Source organism: Pseudonaja textilis, chromosome 3, assembly GCF_049901715.1.
Source record: "Pseudonaja textilis isolate UNSWEBS1 chromosome 3, rPseTex1.2, whole genome shotgun sequence".
In the NCBI taxonomy this organism is placed as follows: domain Eukaryota; kingdom Metazoa; phylum Chordata; class Lepidosauria; order Squamata; family Elapidae; genus Pseudonaja; species Pseudonaja textilis.
Window position 1 is genome coordinate 112172936 of NC_141992.1, and position 10112 is coordinate 112183047.

Genomic DNA, 10112 nt, shown 5'->3' on the forward strand with positions numbered 1-10112 from the left:
CAATGCATCACCCCATGCCCCCTGTGCATGCGCACACAATCCCCCCTGCCACCCCCTACCACCCCCTTATCTGCACTGTGCTTCACAGCTGATTTTTTGGTTGGTTTGAGGCCTTTTTCGGCCTCCTAGAGGGTTGTTCCAAGCCTCTACAAGGCTTTTCAGGACAAATAATATGCCTGTTTCTTCACTTCCAGTATTACAGGAAGTGATGAAATGGGCCTATTCGGCATGACAAGACTTGCAGAGGCTTTTTCCAAACCTCTGGGAGGCCGAAAAAGGCATGAAACCAGCTGAAACATCAGCTGTGAGGAGCATGCATGCACAGTGAGGAAAGTTTGCCTGCGGCTCACGCGCTGACACAAATGTCACTTGCGGCACATGTGCCATAGGTTCGCCATCATGGTCCTATAGGGTGTAAAGAGTAGACTCAGTTATATGTAAGGTTTCTTTCAATTTTATAAACTGCCTTTGGGAAATCACAGGTCCCCTCTAAGGTGTTTGAATTTCAGGATCTGATGTTCTGGCAGGTAATAAAAAAATCTGGGCAAATAATTGTGCTGTAATACTACAAAATTAATTGTGCTAATCAAAGAAGTTCTGTAACCATATTAGTCTCCAAGCATATGTTTGATGTAGTGGATGGGTGCCCTACTTCCATCATCCCATTCCGATTCGTGTTTTTGAGATACACTCTGAAAATTGGGAAGAGTGGCAAAAACGTAAATGCAGGAGAGAGAAACCGTTTTGGGAAACAGTTGGATTTCCAGAGCAAATTTTATCAAGAGACAGAACTGCATTTTATTGTTGTCTTAAATTTGAGAGTGCTTTTTAGCCTCTCTTCTTATCCAGTACTGCCCCCTCATGGTTGGCTGAAGCACTACTCCTCCCCCAGCCCCGTTCAAATAACCGCTGTGACAGAAATGAAACCCCAAATCTAAGCATTGTATTCAGACCAAGAAAGAAAAGGCATAGAACAAGATCCATAAACAGGGCCCCTCTATTTCACAAAGTTAACGTGATGGAGAACTGAGTATTTTTCTATTCCAGGTATTATACCTGTATGTTCTCCACCTTCTATCATATTGATTATCATAGTAATCGTTACAGTGACCTTGTCTACAGTAGGTAAATTAGTACTTCTGCTATCCCCAGAGAGCCCAATCCATGGGCAGACAGAGATAACAGCCAACTTGGGAGGAACCAAAGGTTCGTCTGAATACAACAAAAGGTTAGAAAAAGAACCTTTTCCAAAAAGCATCCAGAAAAGGCAGCATCAGTGAAACATCATTCATGTTATTCAAGAATGGAATGAAAAAAAAAAATGGGTTAGGAATGGAGTGAAACACATTGAAAGAGTGGAATGCTTCAGCCTACAATATTCTGTTAGCAGATCACACTTGTTGGAACCAGAACTACAATCCCAAAACCACCTGGAACAAATGAGATGAGATTTGTTCCAGGAATGAATCTCATGCCAAGCAATCTCATTTCAACATTGGTTTTGTCTGCCATCACAGACACCGAAAGAAGGACAAACATCTTTCGTCAACGCCAGCATTTTGTCCAACTGGGCTTGTAGCTAAAGGCTGGTTCTCATCAACCTTCCAGAAGGTTCTGACTTTACCTGCTCCATCCAATGACTCAACACCTTCGGAGTATTTTAACACAGGCAGACACTGTGCTTTTCAGCCATGTGTGGTTCTAAACAATGGAAGAGGCAACCAAAACAAACCTCCGACTGGCAGCTGCCTCATTACCCAACCGAATATTCTTAGCTTTGTAAATCTCCAAAACGATGTTCACTGTTTCTTCATCCTTGGCCCTCTTCCTTAAAAGCAGATTGGTTCCTGATGGCTTTGCCAGGGGTCAGGTGGCTGGTGCATTCAACAGCAGAGCGCCTCTGATTTGCTCCGTCTTGCGTGTGATGGGGAGTGGGAAAGAGAAGATGGGGGGGCTGATTAACAGAAGGTGGTTCTGGATCTGCACAGCACCTAGAGAACCTGAGCTGAGCGCCAAAGCCAAGTAGGAAAGCCCGGCGTTGTTGGCTAGACCGGACAATCGAAATCCTTCCACTTGAGCAGGGCTTTCCTGAAAAAAAAGGAGCGCTGGTGCCTCAAGGAAAGCCTCGAGTGCCCCCTTGTGGCGACAGGGGGTCTCTGGCGGGAGGCGGAACGGCGGCTTCTCTTTCCCGCCGCCCCTCCCCTACCGATTGCAGGCGATTAAGGCTCGCCTAGCTCGCTTTATTAAGAACAGCGCTTATAATCGAAGAAGCTTCCAAGAGGGAGGGAGGGAGGGAGGGAGAAATGAAGCAATAAAACTAAATTGTTTTCTTTTGATAGGGGAGATCAGAGAGAGTTTATTTGCAGATGTTAGGATAAAGCGGGTTGATTTATCGACAGAGCAAGAGTGTCGCTCTTAGGACGCCACAAGTACATATTTCCTGAAATATTGCTCAGTACAATATCTAATACACACCAGCACTTCACGAGTATCTGCTCCTACATCGCTCCGCTTGGGCGCTGCTGGTGCTGGGCAAGGCGCAGGAAACCAACAGGCCGGCGCGGGGCCTGCAGCGGTTCCCGGGGGCCAGGGGAGCCCGCCAAGTGACGGGCCGGTGCCCAGGCTGGAGCCCGCCCGCCTCCTGCCCTCCTCCGCTCCCCTCGAGCCTCCCTCCCGCCGGCAATCGCGCGGGGACGGTCCTTTCCCCTGGTCAATATTGGATTAGCTTTTCATTGACCACCAAAGCTCTTGAAGGGAACCCCCTTTAAAATAAAAGAAAGAAATGACTCTCACACCAGGTCCAAACTAAGCCCAACAGTCAATAGGTCGTTTATTTCCCAAGATTCTTCAAGATTTTGTTTTTCAACACCAACAGCCGCGGCCTCCTGATCAGTTAGCTCTGCTCGAGAAATGCCGCCACGCCGGCGAGGGGTGAGGGGAGGGGTCAGCAGCGGACCCCAAGAGGGGAAAAGGAGAGGGGCGCGGCGCACCCCCAAATCGGATGCAGCGCCAGGCCCGCAGCTTAGGAAAGCGCCCGGCCGCTTTTCCATTGTTACCCTGAATAAGCAGCGCCTTTTGCCTGATTATTCCCCTCTCCCCAGCCCGGTCCCCATTAGTTAAGCACCGGCCAAGAAGGCACAAACAGGCAAATGAAGCCGCGCAATCGCTCGTGCTTCTGGGGACCAGCTCCGACGACCAAAGAGGCCTTTCCACCTGGCCTCGCCTGCCCCTGGCCCACTGCCCCGTTAAGCAGGGCTCGGATTCCGCTGGTGCTTCGGTCCGCGAAGAGGCTCGCCCCAACCGCCATTTGCAACGACGTTACTACCGTCATTCCCCGCGTGCATATACTCCTAATTCCCCTTTCGAAAGTTAAGCAGGTGTTTGCTACCTTTACACTCCACTTTTCCCAAGGAATTCCAAGCGGGCTACGGAGTTCGGCTTCCGCTTGAGCCTTATAACAATCTTGTGAGGGAGGCTAACCGGATAGAATTTGTCTGACGCAAAGTTACTCGGTTGGGATATGAACTGGGATCTCCCTACCTCTACGCAATATTTGAATTCACCGGAAATTTTCACCTCAAGGCCGGTACACCGGACAACAAGGCCTATGCCATGAGGCTGTCTTCCTGGCCTCGTGTTTAGGACGGATACACTGAGTGTTGTCCGCTCCTGGCATTTAAGTCTGCTCCTCCTCCTCCTCGTTTTGCCTGGGTTCTGCAAATCTTTGGAAAGACGACTCCCACCTTCCTCAAACGATGGTCAAGCTAGCCTAGAATGGCGGGAGTTGCCGTCGCCCAAACCGGGGGAGATTAGTTGGGGTTGGACAGTTTTGCTATCTATGGGAATTTTGCCCCATGAATGGACACGCACGACTTTCTGCTTTCAGGATCATATATATGAATGAGAGAGTCTTAAGAAAGAAACACCAGGCCTATCCTAGAGGATGAGGTAGAGAGACCAGTAGTTGGATGAATATTAATAGCTCCGTCTTCTTTTTTTTAAAAAAAGAGTTTTTGCAAAGATACGCCAGGAAAATCGAAGGATCGTGGTTGAACGAGGGAGGGGGGTGTCAAAGGCAGCCACTGCGAGGCTGGGCTCTGTGAATAAGGCAGACTGAAAGGCAGGCTCATCTGTCCAATTTTGATCCGATCGTGCCCATAAATCCAGGAACTTTGACGCACCGTCCTGGAATGTTTTGGAGGCTTCTGACTTTTTTGGAGGGGGGTTGGGGGGGGTAGTGTATCGATCTCCAATTTACCTCCACGGTCCGGCAGCCTTATCCAGCCGCAATGACTTTTCTCTCTTGCCCCGGGCAACTAAACCTTTAGAGTACTCACACCGGCTTTCAAACGAAGGGTAATGATGAACTGTGAAAGACGGGGGTGGGGCTGGGGGGGACAGCACAGGCTTTTAAAAAAATTCAATACTATGGCTGAGGCCTTATTTTAGTTTCTGCAGAGATGCAGGCGCCAACTTTCCTGTGAAACTACACGCGCACTTTCAGGGACTTTGGAGAAAAAGGGGCCTTGTTTGCTTTCTTAAAGGAGAAAAGAGATTCTCCCTGCCTTTTCTTCTCCCCCCTCCCCAAACCTCCCCGAGAATAGATATAGCACGAATTTTTAATTCGTCTTCCTTTCACAGACAACAATGCTCGTTTTGAAAAGCGGATACAATTTGGGTTTTGTGAATGTCTCTTTCTACCCTCTCCCGGCCCAGCTGTCCATATGGAAGACCGCCTGTACAACGTGGCTCACAATGGCACCAACTGACAGGCGGAACAAAAACCCGAGGTACTTCCCTCGGACTCGGGGAATGCTCTGCTTCTTCCAAATGCCCCAATCGACGATTGTCATTTTAAAAGGACCAAGAAAAAGAAAGAAAAGGAGGAGGAGAAGGGCTTGGGAGTCTCTCTGTCTCTCTTTGCATCCTGCCCCTCTCGCTGCGGCTGTTTCTCTTCTCCTCTCAACTTAATATGCACGCCTCTAACATCCCCAAGGCCCAGCCTTCCCCATTGTGCTGTTTTGTGACGGGCACTGTATATAGTGCAAAGATAGACTCCCCCCGACTCTCGCGCCGTCCCCAGCGTGTGAAGTGCAAGGCCACGGGGGTGGGGGGGTTAGGGCCACACATCAGCCCTCCAGCTTGATAGACTAAGCAGGAACTCAAGCGGGAGGCTCTCCCCGCCCATCGCCACTGAGGGAAGATGCCGGGGCGCGCCAAAATCGAGCCCCGCGGCAGCGCTCCCGAGGTGGGGTGGGCCGCCGCCAGTAGGGCTTGGTACTTGTGGAGCGCGGCGTCGGAGCGCAAGCAACTCCAAACTAAATACATCAATAACAATAATAAAAAGCAAGGGCCTGCAATGAACTCCGGCCGCAGCTAAGGAGCGCTTTCTCTCTCTCGCCTCACGCCAAGCTCCAGAGAAGTTGCGGGCTCTCCTTTGGGGAGAGGAAAGCCGAGGGCTCGAAAGCGTCTTCCCTGGGACGGGGAGAGCCGCCAAGTCTTTTCGGGGAAGAGAGTCCAGCAGAAGAAAGGCAACCTTCCTCTTCTCCCAACTGGCTGCCGACGCTGGAGTAGGCAACGCAGCGCTCAGGCCTTCTGCGCCCAGGAGGTCGGGCTGCAGCCTAGATCTGTACGCCAGATCCAGCATTTGCTTTGAATTCTGGCCAGCAAGCTCCGCCGAGACCGCGCTTCCAGCTCCGAGGGTCCCCTGGGCCGTTTGCTGAGCCGCGGGAAAAGCTACTGTCTCCAGTGGGGCAAAGTTCAGAGACGGGTTTGTCCTGGCCGCCTCTTCCAAGCAAGAGGTGCGGCGGCTCCTTTCTCTGATCTGTTGGCGAAGAGACTCAAACTGCGCTAAGGGGCCTTTCCGGACGTTCCTTCCCGCCTCCCGGCAGCTGACTATCTAAGAAGGCCTTGTCTTTGGGTCCTTAAAACTCCGGGACTCGTGCTAGGGGATCGTCTTTCCCCTGGTCAGAAAGAATCCAGGAGGAAAACGCAGTCCTTGGCCGTTTTGGTCAAGCGTAGGTGTCGCGTCGCTCCGTCTTGCTGCTGGCGGAATCAACGTGCAGAAAATTGTTGCCTAAAATGTCTTGTCCCGAAGACGCGTGGATGGGATTCCAACGCCAAAAGAGAGGTCGCTCTTACCCAAGTCTCTTGTATCATTTTGGCTCCCCTCACCGAAATCCATGAACAGGGCACAAGCTCCAGAATGACGATTCTGAATTTCGAACCACACACATCACCCACCGAGAAAATAAAAGCACGGAATTGTTTTGAGAATCAGAACCTTCCCTTCAGGCCGAGGCGGAGGGGGATGGGATCTGCCTCCCCACACCCCACTTTTCCTGATCTGTTTATTGACTTTAGTAAATAAACGTAAATAACTGTGTGTATGTGGAGGGGGGGTAGGGAGGAGGAGGAGGCCAAGAATAGATCCTGTCTCCTGCGGGGTAGGGTGGATAAGGGGCGTCTGCGTTTGGGGTCGGGGCAAAGCTCAGCTGGATGGTGGAAGGAAATGCGCTCGGTCTCCAGTATTTTGTGACTCCGAGCTTCGGGATTTCGGCCTACCGGGACAGGCTCAGAGCGAACTTCGTCTGAAGAGGCGCATCTGGTATTCCTACAATGAGTTACCAGATTGAGCCAAACTTTAGAGATCGAATTTAATTGCGCCTAATTCCTAGGAAGTTCCCCAATGTGGCCAAACCTGCCCAAACTCGAACTAATGAAGTGTTTCAAAGAAAGCAAAAAGACACCGTTTTGTTTCCGACAGAAGAAACTCGTTAACGTGCATTTAAAAAGCCTGAACAAAACCCAGAGAAAAGTATACCAGTAATAAAATACCTACAAATATATATATATATATATATATATATATATATATATATATATATATATATATATATATATATATATATATATATATATATATATATATATATGCAAAATTATATGAAGACGATCCTTATATGCGTGTGTACGAGCGCGCATTTATGTATCCTGAAAACACGTGTGTTTTAAAGCACACATGCGTGTACAATAGACCTGTATGTTTTGTTCTTTTGGCTTTGTACAGTTGTAAATTGTGGGGGGGAACTCTTAATAAGAGACAATCCAAAAATAAAGCCCTCCCTTAGACATAACAACCTATCATATATTTAAAACTCGCTAGTTAAAATCTTTAATTATTGTCAGAAGTTTATTTCCATCCTGAGAAATAAAGTTCTTTTTTTCATTTTGAATTCTTTGATTTTTTTTGTTTGACCACAGCTTCAGTCTCACAAAGCATGCTTTACAAAAATCACGAGAACATTCCGTTTTTATTCTTTTTATTCTTATTATAATTATTTAAAATTTGTCGTTGTAGGTAGACAAGACCACTAGCAACGTCGCATTTTTTCTTGTAAACATGGAGCACAAAACACCCCCGAAGAATGGAAACCGACCCCCGCCCCAAGGAAGGAAGAAGCAAGCCCCTCCCCAGCTCAACCCCGGCCCCCCACCCGCCCCGAAGTCTTAGCGGCCCTCGATCCACCCGCGAGTCCTGGGCCTCCCGAGCGTTCACCAAGTCCACTGCTGGGCTTGTACCAAGTGGTGCGCTGTGGGGTACTGGGGGGTGCCGGCCGAGCTGTACTGGGCATTGTACTGCATGTGCTGGAGAGACTGGGCGCTGTAGGCTGAGAAGGGGATGCCCGCCTGGAAGGTGGCGGCAGCCAAGTCCTGGGCTTTGAGCGTGTGGCACGGCTTGCCGTCCCTGACTAAAACCGGCACGGCCACCCGGCGCGGGGAGGGGAGAGGAGTCACTTCCATACCTTTCTCGGCCCGGGCCCGCTTCATCTTGTAGCGATGGTTCTGGAACCAGATTTTCACCTGCGTCGGGGTGAGGCGGATCAGGCTGGCCAGGTGCTCCCTCTCGGGCGCCGAGAGGTACCGCTGCTGCCTGAAGCGCCTCTCCAGCTCGTAAGTCTGCGCTTTGGAGAAAAGCACACGCCTTTTCCGCTTCTTCCCCGAGTCGCCGTTGCTCGAAGGTTCCTTGTCGTTGTCCGGGGACTCGTCCGCGGAAGGCTCCGGAGATTTGGACGCCGAGTCCTGCTGGGAGTTGCTGGACGTCAAGCCGTGCACTGTGGGGAAAGCCACAAAGGAAACGGCTCAGAAGGGAGGGGGGCGGCCGGGTGGGACAGCAGACGCCCCCTTCCCCACCACAGGGTCCCGCCAGGCGCTGCTGCTTGTCGGCTCGCTGCTTGGCTGGCCTGGGGGGAGAAAATGGGGTCCCGGGGCCTTTGCCAGCGGGCGGGCGCTCTTGGTCCCTGCCCGGTCGGAAAGGCGCGTCTTCGCCACGGAACGGTTTTGTAAGGGGAAAGCTCGCCTCCCTTGGAATATTTGGATGGCACGCTGCGCCTAACATCGACCTCCGGTGTTTGTTTATCATGTTTACCCACTCCTTCTCCCTCCCTTCTCTGGGATTATGGGGCGCTTTATTTTTCTTTCTATTAAATGCGTGTCGTACACATAGAGCGTACATGAAAAGATACACACAGAAATATACAAGATAAAGACAAAACGCATGGATTTTAGCAATTTTGCAGGACACTAAATATAGAACAGTTTGGTCTGGAACAACCCACTTTTTAAAACTAACCATAGCGAGCGCAGTCCGCAGTTCTCTTCTGCGTGAGAGTTGTGCGGAGGAGACCTTCCCTAGATTGAAATGTCTTCTCTTAAAACAGCATTTGGACTTTGGACAATTCCCTTAAAAACAAACAGAACGGATTTCTTCTTTCTGGGCTACGTGGATTGATTTTTAAAGGACAATTCAACAAGTCATTCTTTGATCCAGCAGAGCCTGGGGCGATTTACAAACGTCTAAAGCAAGGCCATCCAAAATTTTCCCACAAAGCATGCTCTGTTCGTTAGAAAAGTAGAGAGGACGACTCGGGAAAGAGAAGAGAAAGCAGCTGAGCTGAAGGGGAGTTTTAAAATCTATTTAGGATGGGCTTAGCTCGTATTCTTCGCCCCTCCCCTCAAAACCCCTAAATAAATAAGGATTCAACCCTATTATTTATCCTATTAGCATCTTTAGAAAAGAAAACCCTTTACGTTTAGTTACTTGTTCCAAAAGGAACTTTAAAAGGCAACCAATTTGGCGGTTCATCCAAGTCTTGTGGGGGAGGGAGCAAGCTCACAATAAGAGGGAACCCCAATGTGTAAGTTTGCTTACTTACAAGAATACTGGATGCTCTCGGTGGTGGCAAGCCAACGCGTGTAGGGATTATCAGTATTGTCATAAAAGGGGTTCTTCAGAGGCAGTGTCTGAACAGCGTCCAATGCGGTTGTCCCCAAAACACCCGGCTTTTGGGGGGACTCCGAGCCCTCCGTCTCTTCCTCCCCCCCTTCCGCGATGGATCCGTCTTCGTCATTGGTGTCAGGCAAGTCCAAGATGTCCTTTACAGAAAAGCCAGTCTTTGTGTTGGTTAGAGACATATTCTGGTCAATTTTTATGCAGGAAACTTTGAAGGACCAGTTTGTCAATCCTCTTGGTTCGCCAAACATTCACCGGGAAAGCGGGTGGGTGGGTGGGAGAGAGAAGAGGGAAGGGGGAGGGTTGGGGGATGGGGACGAAAGACGAACGGAAAGGCTGGGGGGGTGGCGGATGGGGGGGGACACACAAAAAATCAGCTGCCGTCTTTGGACATATACTATCTGCTGTTTCAGGCTGGGGCGACGGAGAACCCGGGGGAACCGGGGCGGGGGTGGGTGGGGGTGGGGGCGACGCGGGCTTCCTCAAGACTTTGTAACTCCAGGAAAAATGCCAAGGTGCATTTACTTGAAGGTCTGCTTTAAGCCCAGTGCGCTGGTGGTGCCTCCTTGAAAAAAACAAGCCATTGCTAAGACGGGCTGTCCATATAAGGTTGGTCTTCGTACATGAACCTGCTGAGAGGAGGGAGAAAGGAGGGAGGGTTTGAAAATGCATTAAACGCAAAAGGTTGGCCACGTGTGGGCGGGTCTTGGGAGTCAAGTGGATGAAGACAGTGTTTGCAGATGTGAAATTGTGGGGTTTTTTGGGGAGGGAGATGAGCCTCCACCATTGGTGCTGTAGCACATGATGAGTGGTATAACGT

General features: G+C 50.2%; 1 protein-coding gene across 1 annotated transcript; it reads right to left on the reverse strand.

Moving 5' to 3' along the window:
* Positions 1 to 7495: 7495 nt before the first annotated feature.
* NKX2-2 (NK2 homeobox 2) lies at positions 7496 to 9560 on the reverse strand. Its single transcript, XM_026700874.2, has 2 exons — positions 9216 to 9560; positions 7496 to 8114 (listed from the first exon to the last, which is right to left on the reverse strand). Exons 1-2 carry the CDS (start codon positions 9541 to 9543, stop codon positions 7555 to 7557), a joined length of 888 nt encoding a protein of 295 aa, XP_026556659.2. The 5' UTR covers positions 9544 to 9560; the 3' UTR covers positions 7496 to 7554.
* Positions 9561 to 10112: the final 552 nt, after the last annotated feature.

Coding starts and splice junctions, on each gene's coding strand:
- NKX2-2 (XM_026700874.2), bottom strand. CDS start 9,543: ATGTTTGGCGAACCAAGAGGATTGACAAACTGGTCCTTCAAAGTTTCC. Junction 8,115..9,215: donor CGAGAGCATCCAGTATTCTT/GTAAGTAAGCAA, acceptor CTTTCCCCACAG/TGCACGGCTTGACGTCCAGC.